This window comes from Pagrus major, chromosome 2 (genome assembly GCF_040436345.1).
Source record: "Pagrus major chromosome 2, Pma_NU_1.0".
Lineage (NCBI taxonomy): Eukaryota > Metazoa > Chordata > Actinopteri > Spariformes > Sparidae > Pagrus > Pagrus major.
Genome location: NC_133216.1, coordinates 3222109 through 3242297, shown reverse-complemented (window position 1 = coordinate 3242297; position 20189 = coordinate 3222109). Strand labels below are relative to the sequence as shown.

Genomic DNA, 20189 nt, shown 5'->3' with positions numbered 1-20189 from the left:
TACCCCCTGACCGAACAGGCTCCTCCTCATATTAAATGTATCTAAAGTAATTTATCTCACCTTAATAAGCTTTAAACTAAAGCTGATTATTTAATCAACGGATTAAGACTTTATTGAAGTAATTAACATGAAGTTCCTAAAAAATGTAGCCAGCTTCCGCCACGCTAGGGGGCAGCAGAGTGCCTTTGTTCCGGTGTGAAGAGAGCGAAGAATGAGCCATTCACGAAGCTACTGGACATAAACTCCAACAACTCCAGCGAATAACCTTTATATTTTTGTCTGTATTGGATAGCAGAGGTAAGATTTACACGTTTAAAGAAAATGCTGTCATTTGGACATTTATTTCAAGCTACAGGGTCTTCATTCATCCTGTGAGATTAGCAAGAAGCTAACGCTAGCTAGTGTTGCTAGCCAGACACAGCTATACACAATCAAATGCAGCTGGTGCAGCTATTATCAATAAGTCATTTATGTAGTTACATTGATACAATCTAAATGTTAACTAAAAGTTAAGGTTAAACCAGGAGGTCCTGAACATGACAAGTTTTAGTTTTAGAGATGGTGAAATACAGTTTCTTTCCAATTAGTTAGCTGCTCAGTCCACTTATCCAGACCTGTTTTCTTGTTTGTGCCTTTTTATTTACATTTTTTTAACAGAATTTGTGTTTTTGTTTGTTATTTCAAAGTGGCCTCAAACATGTCAGTCATTATGTACGTCCCCTGCTGTGTCTCAGACAGTTTGATGATTGAATCTCTCTGTTTGCCTCCCTCCCATCAGCCCTGTCATCATGTCTGGTGGTCCAGCAGTGAGGGTCAGCATCGAGTCTTCCTGTGAGAAGCAGGTGCAGGAAGTGGCTCTGGATGGGACAGAGACATACGTCCCCCCTCTGTCCATGTCCCAGAACTTGTCGAAGTTGGCTCAAAGAATTGACTTCAGCCAGGGATCTGACTCTGAGGAGGATGGGGTCGAAGGTGAACCCAGGGACCGTGAGTGGGGCAAGCAGGAGCCAGAGGAGGAAGAAGGTAACGTATACTCAAGAGAAAGCAGGGGGGATTTAGAGTCGATAGTCCTGTCTTATGAAATAGATGTGCAAGTAATTTTCTGTTTTGGACTTTTGGACTGTTTTGGGCCAGAATATAAGCTAAATCATTTTTTTCCTTACACAGGCACAGTGAAGTTTCAGCCGTCTCTTTGGCCCTGGGACTCAGTGCGTAACAACCTGCGCAGTGCCCTAACAGAGATGTGTGTCCTCTATGATGTGCTCAGTGTGGTGAAGGAGAAGAAGTACATGGCCTTAGACCCCGTTTCTCAGGATCCAACAGCTGGCAAGGTAAACTGCTAAAGAGTATCACTTCTATTACTAAATATCTACAGGAGGGGCAACATTGACAAAATGTTCAAATATGATGACGATCTTTGGTTTATGTTATATTTTAGTTTCCGATGTTGTACACACACATTTACATCAGTCCACTGACAGACTGTTTCTTGCCCTCGTGCAGACCCCCCAGGTGTTCCAACTGATCAGTAAAAAGAAATCATTGGGCACAGCAGCGCAGCTCCTCCTGAAGGGAGCGGAGAAGCTCAGTAAGTCAGTAGCAGAGAACCTGGAGAACAGGAGGCAGAGAGACTTCAACTCTGAGCTGCTGCGACTTCGCTCTCAGTGGAAACTCCGCAAAGTAGGAGACAAGATCCTGGGAGACCTCAGCTACCGGAGCGCGGGTGAGGAGGCCTCTCATGTTTACTCAAATCTGAAAAGGGTTTTTTACAAAACATAGCTGTCTTATTGTGAGGGCACTTTTAACTTGTAGTCTAACCCCAGGCTGATTATTTACCCATTCAGGTTCCCTTTTTCCTCATCATGGCACATTTGAGGTGATCAAGAACACAGACATTGACCTGGACAAAAAGATCCCAGAGGACTACTGCCCCCTCGATGTCCAGATCCCCAGTGATCTGGAGGGATCTGCTTATATCAAGGTGAGAAAGAAACAAACCATTGTTTGACGTGTGTCTCCACAATTTCACGCTCCATCAAAATACTCTTTTTTTCTATGAGCCGTTTTCATACTACTGTCACCTACAATCACCCATACGTTTGATGATATCAGAAACATGGAGTCAGTAATCGCTGTATGCTGTTTATGTCTTCAGGTGTCCATCCAGAAACAAGCTCCAGATATTGGTGATCTGGGAACCGTCAACCTTTTCAGGAGACCGCCAAAAAATAAAGCAGGTATGATTCAAAACACAAAGACTTCACATTGCACTTCTTCCGATTGGTGTTGGACAAAATGTGTATCATCTTAAGTCTCTTCCTATTTTCCTCACCTGATCTCTCTTCATCCTGCCATCACCTTTTCTCTACCTTTTTAAAAAAAAAAAGTTTTTGCTCCTTCTGCCCAGGTACCCAGGCGTGGCATGTAAAGCTAGAGGCAGCTCAGAACGTTTTGCTGTGTAAGGAGATCTTCGCTCAGCTGTCCAGGGAAGCCGTCCAGATTAAATCCCAGATCCCTCACATTGTTGTGAAGAATCAGATCATCTCACAGCCCTTCCCAGGTCAGAACACTCACTGCTTGTCAATTTTTAGCTTTTTATACTCCTGTATCGTAGTTTAAGTTTGTACACTACAATCACCGTCCATGTCCTGTGTTCTAATAGATGAGTATGAATGAATTTATTCCAAAAAACTAAGAAAAAAGATATATGACAACTTATTGGAAAAGCTTTTTTACAGTAGAATTCATCCAAAGTTCAAATGCTCCCCTGGTTCAGATATTAATCCTAATATTTACATTTGAAAGGCTTTTGTAAACATTGTAAATCAAACATTGCTGCCTTTTTATCATTTCTGTGGCTCTGGAGTCGGCTTTGACAAACATACTCATGTCTTGTTTGTTCCTGTGATCCCTCTGCATAGGTCTGCAGCTCTCCATCTCACTGTGCCACTCTACAGGAGAGAAGAAGAACCACCGGGCGTCTCCAGAGAAACCCAAACCAGACGACCACCTTTACGTACTGGAACACAACCTGCATCAAATGATGAGAGAGGTGAAACACTGTGTGAAGCCGATGTGCATCGCACCTGAAGCTTCGTCTATTTCAGTATCGCAGTATATGTGTCTGCCAATAAATGAGAAGCAACTGAAGAACAGAAATGCTTAAAATGTGTTTTGAAACGGTATCACCACTTTATAGTTTTAATAATGGTTTGATTTTTATAATTTCTCGTTTCATTGATCAACCATGTGTCTGTTCCAGTTCCACAAGCAGCAGCTGAGCTCTGTGGTGATGCCACACCCTGCTAGCGCCCCCTTCGGCCACAAACGCATGCGTCTAGCTGGGCCGCTGGCCTACGACAAAGCTGAAATCTCCAGCCTGCAGCAGAGTGAGGGGCTGCTGGAGAAGATCATCAAACAGGCCAAACACATCTTCCTACGCAGCAGGTACATTTAGTGCTCCCTCTGTTATTTTATGTGAGGACTGATAGGATCATAAAAACAACTGCCAATGGTGGTCATGAAATTGTATCACAATAATTGAAGCCAATAAACATTCAACCATGTAGGTAAATGTCACCACTAGAAATACTGTGTAAATCCAGGTGGACGTTCCAGAGTTATTTTGTCATTGTTTGCAGTGGGAATAGTTGGAGTTCTTGTGAACTGGTAGTATTTGCTTACTGCAAATATTACTCAGTCCACATGATAGGACACTCCCTAACTTGCACCTCGTTATCTGTAATACCACTTTTGACCAGGAGGTGACTTACTTTGTCTTTGTTCTTCATAGTTTGAGCTCAGGAAAATACATTTCTAAGCAAAAATTAATCAAAATTTTGAACTTTTGTTGAAGCAGTGTTGACTGTTGAATGCTGAGTGCATCCCTGTTTTTTTTTTTTTTTTTGCCTCTTGATTCATTATTCAGCAGTATTTATTTTTGTGATCACCAGGACGGCGCGGACCATCGACAGCCTGGCCAGCCGCATAGAAGACCCTCAGATCCAGGCTCACTGGTCCAACATCAACGATGTGTATGAGTCCAGCGTCAAGGTGCTCATCACCTCTCAGGGCTACGAGCAGATCTGCAAGTAAGTGGAGGAGAGGAGAGAGGGAGGGAGGGAGGAAGAACCAGAGCAGAGAGGAAGAAACGAGATGGGAGATACAGGAGAGGAAGTGCTAATGTATTTCTGAGCAGCTGTGGGTATCTGCAGGGCATCATCAGCATTTTATATGTTTTTAATTTTGCTTTCAGTTTTACTTTAATCCTAGTTTAATATAAGAAATAGCATTTATGGAGTCTTACATGGCTGCAAAGTACAGGGAATAAAATACTATGTTTCTTTTTATTTCCTCATTCTGTATTTCTTAACTGACTCGTGGTTTGTCTCATTCCACTTGACTGACATGTATGATCCCTCTTAGATGAGTCTTAATGTGTATTATGTATTTAGGTCCATTCAGCTGCAGCTGAACATCGGCGTGGAGCAGATCCGAGTGGTGCACAGAGATGGACGAGTCGTCACACTGTCGCACCAGGAACAGGAACTGCAGGACTTCCTCCTCTCACAGGTGTCACAGTTAACTTCCTGATAACCTTAACTGTTATTCAGATTTAGCTTTTTTTTTATTGCAACCCTTTCTGTCACTTTTTAAAAGTCTTGTGTTTCCCTGCCTCTTTGTGTCCATCTTGTCATCACAGATGTCGCAGCATCAGGTGCACGCAGTCCAGCAGCTGGCCAAAGTGATGGGCTGGCATGTCCTTAGTTTCAGTAACCATGTTGGCCTCGGCCCCGTGGAGAGCATCGGAAACGCCTCCGCTGTCACTGTCGCCTCTCCCAATGGAGAGTACGCCATCTCAGGTAAGACGGGTGAGGTTGATTCTGAGGTGAAAATTATCATTCTGTCCTTCTCTTTATACGGTATTGTAAGCGCTGCTACAATAGTGTAAACTGATGAAGAAAACATGATCATACATATTGTAAAGAACCAGGCAGGAAGTTCTCCTCAATCTGAGGCCATGTCCACACATATACAGGTATTTCTTAAAACATAGTTTTTTCTGTGAGTTTAAAAACTGTCAAAAAAACTGACCTTTTGGAAAACTCCTTCCAAGGTGTAGATATTCAGAAAGTCACATTTTCTGTGTTTACGTCTGGATGAGCAGAAACTTAAATTAAGTTTTATTAGTGTGTGTAGCATAATTTATTGAATTGATTTATTGAAAATACAGTAATGGAAAAGAAACAAAAACGGCTGCTGACGATGTTTTAATAAAAATAGCACGATAGAGCAGGATTCTGAGTGATCATGCTTCCTAACTTTTGTCCTGTTTTTAGGAATTAAAGTAAAACTAACAGAATATACAATGTGCTTCCTGTTTACACTGACACATGCCTGTTTGGTGTATGTATATGGTCATTTGATATGCATTTTCAGGTGTGTTAGTATGGGTGGAGATTATTTCTTAAACGCTGTTAAAACACTCAACTGAATGGAAATTGTTTTTGTTTTTAAACCCTGTTTTCAAAAATAACTGTGTACATGTAGACTTGACAGAAAATCAACAAGAAATATGTCGGTATCTTAGAATCAGACAGCAATGCAGCAGATATAACACCATTTTGAGTTAATGGGCTCAACTTCCCCTTTCTCCTGATCAATGGTAGCAGCTCTGGCATCATTCTCTCTGGTAACACGTGTCGGGCTGAATGCAACGAGGCAACACCCAGCCTCTGGTGGTTGGGGAGATTTTGAGAGAAGTGGGAAATAACTCAAGATCAAATGGACAGGCTGATACAAGCTGAGGGAGCATTAACCAAACACATGTCAACACAAAAGAACTCCTGGAATGCATCACATGGGCTTCATAACTTAATGCTAGCTGGCACTGTAAGAATAGCCTGAGCAGTTAATGATAAAGTATTAATGAATATTTTCATGTATTAATACATGTATTTGCATGTATTAACAGAAGCAGATTTCAGTCACTAACTACTGTCTGTGTGTGTCTGTTTCAGTGCGTAACGGCCCGGAGAGCGGCTGCAAAGTCCTGGTCCAGTTCCCCCGCAGTCAGACCAAAGAGCTGCCGAAGAGCGACGTCATCCAGGAGGGCAAGTGGAGTCACCTCAGAGGGCCGTGCAAAGAGGTCCACTGGAGCAAGATGGAGGGACGAAACTTTGTGTACAAGATGGAGCTGCTCATGGCTGCACTGACTCCCTGTCCGTAGATACCAACACAAAGCCATGATTCATGTACAGTTACAGCCAACGAGTCCACTTTGTGTTGAGATTTTCAACATTTATGTCACTCATGAACTTTTTCAACACTGCCATAACCTCCTCTCCATCTCCAGTAGTGTCTGCTGCCTGCTGTTTTTGATGATGTAAGGTGTGGAGTGGATGTATACCTCAAACAGTTTGATACAAAATAAAAAGCAGTCTGTTTGCATCTGAGTGGATTTATATCATCATAATGTTCAAGCTATAAATAAGATATTTTCTAAGGACTTCAGTGTGTTTTTATTGTGAGGAATGATGACACTGCAGCGCTGCGTGTGTCAGCTGGTTTCAAATATTCAGAATGGATATTTCTGACAACACTACAACCGACCTGTCAAAGTGCTTTACAACACATTCACCCATTCAGACACTGATGCCACAAGCTACCACGCAAGGTGCCGATCTCCTCGTCGGGACCGCCCCTCAATATTCGTGCCAACCTCCGATTAATGGACGACCTGCTCTACCACCTGAGCCACAGCCGCCCTCAACATTCAAGATTCAAGTTTGGAAAATTGTTGTAAAGAAAATCACACAATTCATTTGACAATAAATACAGTATGTATTGTTTTACATTCTCATCAGTGATATATTTACATTCAATCCTGTGTATTCAGCAGTGAGAAATCCATATGTATTCAATACAAAATGTAAACAAGTTTTTTACATAGCTGGCGAGCCATCTTCCTGGCTGTAAGTAACTTTTTGAACTAAAAGAAAGACTGTTGTTTTACCTAAATCTTAAAAAGTAGTCCTTATTGCAGCACTGGCACGTGTGATGAACAGTCTGCCGTGTCGTCATGTTGTGGGTACCAGACGTCCATCAAAGAGGCTGCAGCTCTGTTGCATCATTTTCTGCACAAAGGAGGAATTAAACTTGTCAATACAGAAACTAAAGTTAGCACAGCACACCGGTGTACAACACTATAATAGAGCTTCACAGACCTTTGTACTCTAACACACCCATACTTGAGACATAATGGATAACTTTAAGCCACAGTCACGCCCATCGAGCCACATTTATACAATTAACACAATGATGCAGCAAAGAGAAGAAAGACTGAGTAAACTATGAAGTCCACAGCAAACAAACCTCTCATATTCATTTGAGATGTTTCTGTATATATTTTAATACTTTAGAGAAGTATTTTTCTTGGTGCTTTACCTGGCATCTGTTTCCTGCGTCTCCATGCCACTATCTTCCTGTAGACCTTGTCTAGTAGCCACATGGCCAGCATGAGCAGGCCGACGAGACAGGCCAGTGCTAAGGCAGAGACAGACAGGTACTGGAGATCCTCATACAGCACCTCTGCAGGACAGAGACAATCATATTTACTTCAAAAGAATACTTTCCACAAAACAAACATGGTAGGAATGCAGCTTGTGTAATACAGAGACGAGGTAGTTCAGTATCAGGAAAACAATTACTGTGGTTAAATGTTAAGAATGGTAAGAACTAAAAGTATTTTCATTCTTATGTCAAAGTCATAAATAACATGATCTTACAGTGTATAAATATATATATATATACTATATTATTATTATATTCTTGTGTCATCCTTTAACACCAGAATCCCACATCAGATTGTGTTGTTTATCAAAGATGGACAGACAAATGATCTGATTGTTTACTGATCAGTAACGATGATAAACTCAGCTTGAATAAAAGCACATATAAAGTTCAAAATGACTTTTACTGCCTCCACAGGTCCTGAACTGACTGACCTGGAAGTCATAAATGCCTCCATATGTGGAAGGCTGCCGGGTTTTGTTTTGTTTTCACTGAGAGCCTCCTCTTGGAGAAAACACTGTGACATACACACCAGGGCGTAACTACACATTCTTAGAGGGGGTCGTGTCCCCCAAATATACAGTGGAGGTACGCAGCATTCAACATTAACACCTGGAAGCTGAGATCAAACTGGCACCTTCCAGGAACAAGTCTGCTTCTAATAATCCACAGACGAGACTGTGAAATCAGGGCAGCGGTTTTTCTATTACCCCAGGAACTGTTACCACATTGCTGTTGAGCAAGGCACACGCAGTCAGGCTGCCGAGAGGAACAGTTCATTTATCTACTCGACCACACGCTGAGGGAAAGTTGAATGAAGTTCAGTAGTCTACGAAAAATGTTTTGGCTTCACAGAAAAACAGTGTTTAAAATCAATGTTGGGTCCTGGAGCTTTCAGAGACTTGGATTACATCGGACCAGCTGTGTGGAGCCATTTTATTTATATTTTCAGTTGTAATTTTATATTTTACAACAAGTCTCCAGCTACTTCAGTTGTTTAGCAGAATGCTGAAATACTGTGTTGCTGTGAAGCTCCAGAAATGATTTGTGGACGATGAAACTTCACCTGACTTTCCATCAGCGTGGAGGTGAGGAGATGATGGCTCTCACTGGACTCTCTTTTCCTCCACCAAGGAGGTTATGTCTTCACCCATTTGTCAGCAATATTACAAACAATCGACTCAATGGATTTCCATGAAACTTTGATGGAGGATGGGTCTCAGCTTAACTTATGGTGCAGATCTGGATAAAGTGATGGTTCCTGGAACTGTTTTCAGTTTCTTTAACATTGTGTGACATTTTGGTTCATTTCTCAGGGAATAATGCTGGTACCTATGAGTCAGTAAACTGACGCTGATCCTTAAAGATCTGGATTCAAATATAGGCTTTATTGAATCAAATGTGTTGGGCCTTGGCTGAGGTATACTCTCTAATGAGTGCCATTCCAGTTTTCTGAAATGTTTGACTCGTTGTTGCTGTTTATTCTCGTCTGATTTGCTGTTGCTAGGCAGCAGTTGTAACAGTTTAAAAGCGGGTTCTGCATATTTCCTGACACCTACGACTCGAGGCTGTGACGGCAGAAGAAATGTGGTCGAACAAGGTTTTCCAAACTGCAGCACTCTAAGCTATTTGCTGTAGGAGTGACATACACAGGAGTTCAGGCCCACTCACCGTTCACTTTCAGGACATGACCGGCGTCCTTACTGTTTCCTGCCGTGTCTGTGACAGTGATCACGTAGTATCCACCGTCCTGCAGCCGCAGGTCTGACAGGCCCATAGAGCCATTGTTGTAGGGCTGCACTCTGCTGCTGTAGTCCGCCGTTATGTTGGTGTACACCCCCGGCTGCCAAGTGCCTATGGTGCGGCTCACCACCCCTGACATAAAGGTCCATTGTATGGTGTGGATCCCACTGCAGTTCACATCCACAGAGAAAAACACATCCTCCTGCACTGACCTGGTGAGGCTCCTCTGGGGAGAGTGGATGGAGATGGCTCCGGCTTCAGAAGTGAAAGAGATGTGAGGACAGAGATGTTAGATCCTGAGCTCGTGTATGTAGATGTGAACAGATGAGAATGCAGTATTATCAAAGAGACAATGAATTACAGACAGACAGACAGAACACACTTTGTGAAAGCATGACTCTAGTAAAAGTGAAACTCACCAATACAAAAAGTACTTGGGTAGAAGTCTTAAAGTATCTGATATCAAATGTATTTAAGTATCTAAAGTAACTTTGGTAACACTTTATAACAACCATCATTAAAAAAATGATAATTTGATAGCTGATTAAACTTTAATTTACTATCCATACATTATTCACTGAGAAATTAATGAAAATGTCCACAAAACACGCCATATGTCACAATGTTAAAGAATGTGAGAAAAAAAATCCTGAATCTGTCTCTTTATCAAAATCCACAACAAAAGTTAACGTGGTCTCTTCTGGACAGAAACTCATCCTCCATCCAAGTTTGGTGGAAATCTGTTGAGTAGTTTTTGTGTAATCCTGCCGACAAACCGACCTACAAACGGACTCTGGCGAAAAACATCACCTCCTTCGTGGAGGTAATGATGGTTACTATGAAGTATCAAAAGTATAGTAAAAGTAAATTATACAGGAATTTACAGGTATGTATATACTGTATACTATGATCATTGTTTGTTTTTAATCCTATTGCCAATTGAATTAATTTAAAAATGTACTACTTTGGCTCCGATGCAGCGTGCAACCTGCAAAGTAACAAGCAAGTAAGTTTTTGAAGAAAAAAATAGCAAAAAAGTAAGTAAAAGTAGCAAAAAAATGGAAATACTCAAGTAAAGTATCTCAAACTTGTACAGTAACAACAGTAAATGTACTTTATTGCACACTGCCTGATAAACATCGTTACCTTTTACACTGTTAGTTACTGTTCAACCTTCACACAGACAGGACAGTATTTACAGCAGAACTCATTTCAGTGTATGACTCAACGCAGCCCCATAAAAAGAAACTATTTAACCTCACAGGTTTTGCATCTCAGTGCACAATAGGTCACAGCTGCTGGAAACACTGTGACTCATTTGCATCAAATTCCACATGCAGACAGAAATGTGCCGTTCTGTGCTCGCTGGAGGTATGAAACTTGTCGAACAAGCTCAGAAGTAACATTTTGAAATTGTGACCTGTGACTTGTGACTTCTGGCCGCCACTCATCTTATATTTTTACAGCCGTTTCTCAGTGTGAGATCTGGTTCTGCTGGTGACGTTTGCTTAATGAGGCACAGGTGAGGAATTCGACCTGAGAATACCACTGCTGACTAAGAGACAAGGCAGTGTGGGAAACAAAAGTGCCAGATGTCACAAATAAGATTACGCAATAGACTTCATCACATGGATACTAGATTTTTTGTTTGTTTTTCAGCATGTTTCTGTGTGAAATAATCTAATTATGAATTAGCTTATGACCTAATGACAGCTCTGATGTGTCCGTCTTTAGCAAAGAAGCTGGACGTGGCATAGAAGACTTCAATTTGTAATGACATCAGTTGCCATTTCCTTTGTATTTTCTTCAAGATTCAAGTTTTCTCTGGTGTGCTGGGACTTCTTGGTGTGGACCAGGAGAAAATATTGCAAGTTCTATCTGAAAAGGCTCCTCATTCTGTGTATTTGGTCCTGATAAAGGCATGCTGTCAAACACAACAGTCGACAGAGATATGAGGTGTTTGGAGAAGAATCGTGTATGTAAACGTGTACGAAGGCTTACCTAGGTGACACATGTATAATGCGATGCTGAGAAACACAGCGACATCTTGAACATCCCAGAGCCTGAAATGCCACATTGGGATCCCAGACCCATTGGTCGAACCGCAGTATAAGAATCTCCTCCGGGGTAATTTTACATCCTGAAATATCCTCCTCTTTGTCTTTCTCCTTTCAAAACAGCCTCTCCTCGTTCCCAGGGTTTCCTCTTTCACCGTCCTTTATACAGGTGTATCTCTGTGTGAGGTGTCCTCCTTATTTTTGTGAGAAAACGAAGTGCCTGTAGTTTCCCTCCTCTTTCAGGACTGCGCTGGACTTGTCTTCATACCTGTGCAAGTCAGTGCCAGCCAGCCCACACCTATCAGACAGGTTGAGCCAGCGATTACTGAGCAAACAGTGATCTGTGATCTCACACATAACCACACCCCCTGCACACACACACACACACACACACACACACACACACTCGAGGGGAATAAAGCTATAGAGCAAACACACACATATCCTTCTCAATTTACTTACTACCACCTCCTCCCTTCCTGCCCAACAAACACTCACCTGTATACGCAGACATACTATCTACTATCTGCAACAGGATAGGCTGAATCACCTGCTATACCTGGCGTGACTCACCTGGTAAAACATGTCCAACAGGAAGTGTGTATTCACACATATGCACTGAGAAACACTAACACACGGTGAACACAATCAGTTAACGGACATTTTCATTTAGAAGGCTGATCAAGATGTCTGCTTAATTCAGTGCTTGTGTAGTCCTCACAACATATTAATAACTGATTGATTTTAAAAAATGTCAACCATCTTTAAAGACATCTTAGATGGATAGATCGATCTTGATTAAGATCAGAGAACTACATTTGACAGGTTTATCTCAGTAGGGAAATTATTTTGAAGGGCCAAATTAAAGACTATCAAAATAATATTGTTTTTCCACGAGGCTTTGTTTTTGCCTATCCTAATAATCCAGAATATCAGCAATACCACAGAAAGAAAATACATTATACTCTAAATTATAATCCTCAATTTTACATTTGAATCATTTTTACATTATAATAATTTATAATGTCCATTCCATAGTATGAACACAAAATACAAAAGTACAAAATAAATAAAAGTCCCCCACCCTTTTAGTTAGAATGTAAAATGCATTACACTCTGTCACATATTGTCTGTATGCCGTTTATATCCATGTAGACTATACTCTCTATGGCTTGTAGGTGGGAAACAATAGAAAATCAGCCTTTTATTTTAATTAGATACTACATGTTGATTTAAAACCAAAACTAGAATTGTCAACTATTATAGGCAGATTGTTTTATGAATCTTTTATGTTATTTATTATTATTATTATTATTATTATTATTTTATCATCATCATTGTTATATATGTAATACTCTGTAATCGGATTGCTTGACTGTCAATTATTGGCTATATTAGCTACACAAATCACCTTGTTGATAATTGCTCTTTTGCTCCTATTAATATTTATTGTTTCTGTTCATTTGTATGCTTCATATTAGAAAATAAAGATTTTTTTTAAAAGTTAGTAAAGCTTGAATTTTAATTAAAAAAATTAAGAATGCAGCGATATTAATTTAGGCCAAAGAAGGCTACATTGTTGGCTACATAAACGTTTTCACGAAATAAAGTTGTCTTTGATGTTTATAATTGATTTCAGTGTAATTAGCTCAATGACCGGGTTCAGGCTCTTGACCACGCCCCCTTCTCTCTGCGCGCGGCCTGTATCTGCACACGGCTCCTTCCTCGCGGGGTCAAGCGCAAGTTCGAGACGCCATCTTACATCATCGTGTAGCTGCAGCCGTCGACTGTCACCGGATTACTTCACTAAAGGAGGCTAGAAAAGTAGAGGAAAACTTCGGTGAGTTAATTTTACCCGTCTAACATTAAATTTATTGAAGACAGAATATCGTGTCAACGCTTGGAAATTGCTGTCCGCTACTTTTGACCGCTGGACGTGCTGTGATTAGCCGAGTGACCGTTAACTACCATGTTAGCAATGTGAAGTTGCAGCGAATTTCTTCAAAATTCAAGTCTATGTTTGTCACAGGAGACGTGTTCTGTATATGTAATTAACAAAGCAGTACACTGCCATTTAACTTGTGTTATTATTGTTGACCAAAAATGTCAGTCAGTTGCATCTGCGTGTAGCCGTTTGAGGACTCCGCAAACGTTGTCCGCCATTTTGAAACTGATAGTTTGTAAGTGGCGTCACCGTAATGGCCGAATGGCATCATTTTCATTATACCACCGATTTTACGGAGTGGTTATTGTTTCTGTCTTGAATGAGCAGCAGAGCATGGTGTCTCCGGTAAACTTTAACCGAAGAAGGATTGCATTGCTCGGTGTTCATGCTTGAGACTACAGGCCGTGAAGCGCAACGTGCAGTGACTCTCCTCTGCTGGAGGAGGAGCTGAACCTGTTGCTGTGAACTGAGTAACGTTATTAAAGCGTAAAAACATTATTCTCCTCAAACGCTGAAGTTCAGTGTGCGTCATCGAGTTACACTGAAGGGATGTTAACACACAGTTGCATATATTAATATGTTAAATGCGTCTGTGAAGGGAAATGTGATGTTTTTAATCTTCAGCTTCCTATTGGCCGAGAGCGCACCACGTGCCCTGAACGCAGCGAGAAGGTGCGTTTGCGAACGCTAGTTTTTTATGATTTAATGGTAATATCGCTGCAAATCGGCACCAGTGGTACATTATCTGAAATGCACATTTTCCTGTCTTGTATGGTGATGCAAAAAGTTTTAGCTCAAGTCTCAAACCATGAGGTAGACTGACGTTAACGGGAGTCACTACCTCTCCTCTGTCAGTTGTTCAGTATCGCTTCTCGGCCTTTTGGCTAAGATCAAGTGTAGTATCTGTTCTTATCAGTTTAATATCTGATACGTCCCCTACCCGGGGACCATATATTAAATTGATTTTTGGAATAGGGAGATGGAATAGGGGCTTGCTCCGTCCACTCCACGCATCGACCTGGTATTGCAGTACTTCCAGGACCGGTGCACCCCCCTCTCAATGTCTAAAAATAATTTTGGTGGCTGAAATGTAAGGATTTTAGTACACTTTCGTTATATTATAGTGATTTGCTGTTGTTATTTACCTCATTGTGAATGCTGCTGTGTTAATATTCCTCCAGCAGTCTAGTGATATTGCAGCTGCAGTGGGGCTTTGCCTTCAAGCTCAGTGCACCATCTAGTGGCCAAAAGATTTGACTGCAATCAGACCCGTCCTCTGCAGAGTGGTGTCATGTTATATGAATGCAACTGCATTCCATATTTGACAACAATGTGAAATATCCATTTATTAAGTCCTTGTAGTGATTGATTGGATTGTATCAGTGTTGTAAAGGCTTCATTACTCTAGTTCACAGTGGAAGTCCTCACTGCATGGTGGTTTGCAGTTTCACAACATAAGAGACAGTCTATGTGTGCACTTTATTTTATTGCTTTGCCATATACAAAGGAACCTACTTTATATATAGATAAACAATCATTTAAGTGTATACTAGTTCAGCTAGCTTAAACTAATGCAGTCTAATGCAACAGTCCTGCAATGAAACCTCCCTTCATGAAGGTTATAATGTTTGTGTATTATAATACATCAGGCACGTCCAAAGTCAGGTATTCCTTCCAACCCATCAGGAGCACACCAGGCTAAACTTACTTAATCAACTGAACTTAGTCTTGAAATGGTTTATTAATCAGATTTGCTCTTGATTTGTTGAATAAAGACCTGCAGCCACACACCTGTGCTGTCGTTCACCCTCCAGACAAATAGGTGGCAGTATCAGGAGGGTCAGTTGACACTAGCAGTGAACAAAGAAACAGGAAGTGGTTGTAATGTGACGGGGGTGGGGGAACATGTGATTTGTGTCTTTTATTATTTTCTCTGAATTTTAAATGTAAATCAAACATCTGAATGCAGTATTGTTTAAACTAAGGCTCTTTTGTAAGGCTCAGACGTACTGTTAGGCTAATGCTCATTTGTTGGAGGTAGAATAGATACAATTTGAGGTTTTAGGTTAACGTGTGGGAATACAGCATTGCATGATGACCATTAATTATCAAGTAAAATGTAAATAATCATTGTCAGCCTCAGTACAAAACTGTATTTTCTATATTAAGGTCCTGCAGATATACACACCCTTTTGTACAACCTGTGGTTCTGGTCATTTCTAGATAGTATAGATTGCACCATCCATCAACATGGTATGTGTGTGAAAGAGGTCCCTGCCTCTGAGATGTACAACTCATACTTACCTGGCAGGGGAGATACCATGATCAAGAAGGTGGTTCACCCAGGGCGAGGCTCAGCCATTGCACTCCGGTTGTGCTGACCCCTGCGAATTCCCCAAATGTGGGAATCTCGACTGCATAATTTCTGGTAGTGGGGGACTGCGTTCGCGCTCTCCCCTGATAACATGTCAAAAGAAAATTTAAGTAGAGCTGACAGCTGCATCAAGAAGTTTCACTACATTAAAGTAACATATGCTCATTGTTGAGCTGAACATTTTTAACAGCAATATTATATAAATTGCATACCACTGCGTAAACGACAGCAGAAGTTCCTGTGATAATGTTAATATAGCCTCTCACATATTTAGTCAATCATGCTCTGAATGTGAAATCAGTCAACAGCTCTGTTATGGATAGAAAAACTATGGAAGTAAACTATCAGTGAAGAAGAAAATAATCTGTCAATATATTAACTTTAGTTTGCAGATTATTTGATGAAATGTGACTTTGCTGTTGGTAAAAACAAAACAAAAAAATCTGAGAAATAAAAATTGTGAAATCACATCAGTAAAAATTAAACATTTTCTCTAGTCACACGTTTTTACTCGAGCAGCTCCTTTGCCACAGAAGCAGTCAGTTTGGCAAGTTCTTGTTTTTCACCTCTAGAGGGAGCCAAGTCTCTAGAATCTACTAGTGGGGAGGTTAAAGGCCCTCTGATGTGAAACTGACCCTCTTGTAAGCGAGAGTTTCACTGTTTTCTTCCTTACTTTTAGATTTTGCAGTGTGTTTATGTGGGTGGTAGCTTAAGCAGCAATAGCAAGTTCTTTGTCATGAAAACAGGCATTTATGCTCCTTCTACAGTCTGTTTCTCTTCTCATCCACAGTGCTGGAGACTGTGAACAGTCTCAGTTAACTACACTGCTGCTGAGGAAAGAGGAAGTTTGAGGCAGTGGCAGCACAGGCCAGAAAACCGAAGGGTTTTTATTCACAGTACTGGAATTAGGTTCTTTGAGGCCAGGAATTGTTGCTATGTAAAATATGGCTGCTATTAGACAAGAGTGCTTGAGCTGCAGATGTTTCGGTCAATGCATCTGTTGCACACTTGAGAGCGTCTGTGAATGTTTTATTTTCAATTCAGATATTTTAAAAAAGGTTCAGCTGCTAGGCTGAGCAATAAGTAATACATCAGAGAATTTTTTTTAAAAGAGGTCATAGCCAGGTGGTTGCACGTTGATCTTTGTTCTGTGAGAGCGACAAAATCTTGTAATATATTTCATGTGCTTTTCAATTGATTGGAACACAAAATCTGCAGCCACACAGCCCTTTTTGACAATACGTCAGGACATGCCTGCTTTCTCGCTCACTCAGAACAGTAGGTGGCAGTATCAGGAGGGTCAGTAGCCCCACCAACAGTGAACAAGAAACGGGAACAAAGAAACAGGAAGTGGTTCTAATGTGAGGGGGAAGGGGGAACATGTGATTTGTCTTTTATCCTTTTTGCTGTATTTCACATTTAAATCAAAAATTTAAATCATTAGTTTTGGCTCATTTGAATGTGCTGTTTTGCTGTTGCTCATTTGTTGGAGGTAAAATAGATACAATTTGAGGTTTTAGGTTAGCATGTGGTGTGGGAAAACAGCATTGCATGATGGGAAATACAACCATTATTTATCAAGTAAAATGTAAATAATCATTTTCAGCCTCAGTACAAAACTGTATTTTCTGTATGAAGGTCCTGCAGATATACACATCCTTTTTTATGACCTCTGGTTCTGGTAATTTCTAGATGGTATAGATTGCACCATCCATCAACATGGTATGTGTGTGAAAGAGGTCCCTGCCTCTGAGCTGTACAACTCATACTTACCTGGCAGGGGAGATACCATGATCAAGAAGGTGGTTCACCCAGGGCGAGGCTCAGCCATTGCACTCCGGTTGTGCTGACCCCTGCGAATTCCCCAAATGTGGGAATCTCGACTGCATAATTTCTGGTAGTGGGGGACTGCGTTCGCGCTCTCCCCTGATAACATGTCAAAAGAAAATTTAAGTATAACTGACAGTTGCGTGAAGAAGTTTCACTACATTAAAGTCACATACGCTCATTGTAAAGCTGAACATTTTTAACAGCAATATTATATAAATTGCATACAACACAAAGCAATAACAACACAGCCACAATAAAAACCCAGCTGCAATAACACAAAACACAGGTACAACATGCAAAGTGCATGTGTGTATGAAAATATTTACATATAGGAAGGTCTGCTCAGGCAGCTTCATGGCTGACTCTGTGACTGAGGGCCCAAAGCCTCATCCACTGCTTTCTGAAAGTCTGTAAATTGTTACAAAAGTCTGTCCGACAAGTTCTTTGTAGGTGGATTATTTTGATTTGTCACAGTAAGTTTTTTTTCCTGTGTTTTTTGTGTCCCTGTGTGGATTGGCCACACAGTGTACAGTCTCACTGCGCTCTGCTTTCTTCCTCTTGTATACAGTTGATCTTGCTGATGAGCTGAACTGTTGAGGCAGTGAAACAGATACCTGTGGCTGCGTGAAGGGTCCTGCCGGGGGCTGCACGAATGTGAAGGTGGGCTGGAGTCCTGCTGACGCGGTGAGGAGGATTGGTGTGAGTGGCGGCTGAGCGGCAGGTGCAGCTGCTGCGGCAAGGATTGGCGTGAGCGACGGCTGAGCGGGGAGTGAAGCAGAGAAATGATCGAGCCTCTGCTTGAGTTTCCTGGTCCCTGCCAATGATGGAGATCAGATACTGCACCTGCGGTCGAGTGGTAAGAGGTCGCATATCTGGAAGCTCTGCTGCCTGGGGTTGGGTCGTGCTGGCCACACTTTGACGACGACGGAGGACAGACAAACCTTGATCTGTCACATTCATGGCCGACAAGGCTTCCTGTCTCCTGACGAACTCGGCAATACACTTACAGTTGACTTTAAGGATGGGAATCCCAAGTTTGCTGAGTTCAGGGTCGTCGACCGTCACCCTCTGCTGCACACGCTGGTACATCTTGGTGACCTGGTTCTTCTGTTGGGACCCATGAGCCTTTCCACCACAGTCCGGATGAAGCCACAGCTGTTTAATGACGCAGTACATCAGGCGGTTCTTTCTGGAGTCCAGCTAGTGAACGGCCGAACACCGCTTGCTGAACTTCAGCCTTTGCACCAGAGATGACTCACCCGGATCACCTTTAGTGCGGCCAAACAGAGCGTTACCCCAACGTGCTGAGTAGAGGCTGTCGAAATGCTGGATGCTGCGATCGTGGAGATCAAGCTTGTTCCAGCCGCTGACGACTCGCTGTCTCATGGCGTCACTGAGAGCAAGCTTTTCCTCCTCCAAGGCAATCTCTCTCTCCCTCTACATGCTGATACCCAGGTAGATGGTTCGGACCGCACACATCCTCCACACAGGGATCCAGCTCAGGAGCCACAACCTGATCAGTGAGATGCAGACTCTTCCTCAGCGGAGTCAGATTGTCACTCTTACTGTCAGAGTTATAGCCCACATCATCCTCCAGGGATCCCTCTGTGTCAGCAACCACCACCTCATCATCTCCATCCTCCACAGCTTGAAGGGTGTCTCTGGTTTGAGCGTAATGGTCTGGAGCACTAAGTGGTGCTGATGACTGAGAGAACAGATACTCCAGACCAATTCACTCGTCTCCAGCAGGAACAGGAGGCCGGTAGTTTGCCTCTTCAACCTCTCCAAACAACTCCTGGCACCTCTGGTTGAGGCGGTGTATCAGAGGAGAGATGTACACCATGTGCCTCCTCCCTTTCTGGCCTTTGACGCTGGCCGACTCCCTGTCGGAGTTCCAGCGTGCGATTCCACTGAGGAGATAAACTTGGAAGGGGACTGCGGCACAGTGGGGCCCCGGTATCATGGCCGGCAGGAAGGAGTGGAATCCCTCCAGGCTGTTGCTTCCTCTCGCTGTGCTGTAATGGGGCAGCCGCACACCATTACGGGTGATGTACTTAGTTATGGTGTACATGTCTCTTCCTGGCGGATCCTGAATGCACTCCAGGTGTTTCTGCTGGTTCTCCCAGACATGGTCGATGGCTGCTGCATCCTTGAACAGATGGACCTGGTTCTCATCCATCCCAGCTGGTCCCTTCAGGATGTCAATAGTGTTCTGCACACGTGCAAACGTCTCCAGGGCTCCAACAGTGATCCTCCTGACGTAATGCTTCAGATAATTTTTGCTGACATGCAATTCGATGATCTGACCATCAGACAGGGAATCGTACTTGGACGGGTGTCCTGCACGTATGGCTTGGATGAGCATAGCCATGTCGTCCTTGCTGTATGAAAAGACTGCAGCAGAGAGCGCAGACTTAAAGAGTGCATACTTTGGGTGGTGATCCGTTCTGACAGCCGCGTCAAACCTGTGTATCCAGTGAAAGATGTCCAGGCGCACCATCATGCCACTGTCAGCCCACTCACTGAACAGCTGCTCCAGAGACGACACACCATGCATGCGACAGCAGCCGCGGTCCACATACATCAGTTCAGGAGGTGCCTCTCCTGCTCTTCTGTACCTGGCCATGAGGCCTTCAGCCATTGGCCGCATTTTGTCCACAGACTCCTC

The 20189-nt window shown here is 42.4% G+C and overlaps 2 protein-coding genes and 3 non-coding genes across 5 annotated transcripts; 4 read left to right on the top strand and 1 right to left on the bottom strand.

Moving 5' to 3' along the window:
• The first annotated feature begins 187 nt into the window (after nt 1-187).
• Nucleotides 188-6450, top strand: med17 (mediator complex subunit 17). The gene is made up of 13 exons (XM_073493687.1): nt 188-297; nt 779-1023; nt 1168-1331; nt 1504-1723; nt 1845-1981; nt 2156-2237; nt 2408-2560; nt 2922-3052; nt 3263-3447; nt 3954-4091; nt 4455-4572; nt 4703-4862; nt 6021-6450. Exons 2-13 carry the CDS (start codon nt 789-791, stop codon nt 6227-6229), a joined length of 1932 nt encoding a protein of 643 aa, XP_073349788.1. The 5' UTR covers nt 188-297; nt 779-788; the 3' UTR covers nt 6230-6450.
• A 102-nt stretch (nt 6451-6552) lies between these two features.
• vstm5 (V-set and transmembrane domain containing 5) lies at nt 6553-11676 on the bottom strand. Its single transcript, XM_073493697.1, has 4 exons — nt 11317-11676; nt 9244-9570; nt 7447-7590; nt 6553-7136 (listed from the first exon to the last, which is right to left on the bottom strand). The coding sequence occupies exons 1-4, from the start codon at nt 11390-11392 to the stop codon at nt 7105-7107; spliced, it is 579 nt and encodes a 192-aa protein (XP_073349798.1). The 5' UTR covers nt 11393-11676; the 3' UTR covers nt 6553-7104.
• Nucleotides 11677-14181: 2505 nt separating this feature from the next.
• LOC140992351 (U2 spliceosomal RNA) lies at nt 14182-14372 on the top strand. The gene has a single exon (XR_012178026.1). It is a non-coding gene; the product is annotated as a U2 spliceosomal RNA (small nuclear RNA).
• Nucleotides 14373-15613: 1241 nt separating this feature from the next.
• On the top strand, nt 15614-15777 carry LOC140992455 (U1 spliceosomal RNA). Its single transcript, XR_012178052.1, has one exon. It is a non-coding gene; the product is annotated as a U1 spliceosomal RNA (small nuclear RNA).
• Nucleotides 15778-17456: 1679 nt separating this feature from the next.
• Nucleotides 17457-17620, top strand: LOC140992448 (U1 spliceosomal RNA). Its single transcript, XR_012178051.1, has one exon. It is a non-coding gene; the product is annotated as a U1 spliceosomal RNA (small nuclear RNA).
• The last annotated feature ends 2569 nt before the right edge of the window (nt 17621-20189 follow it).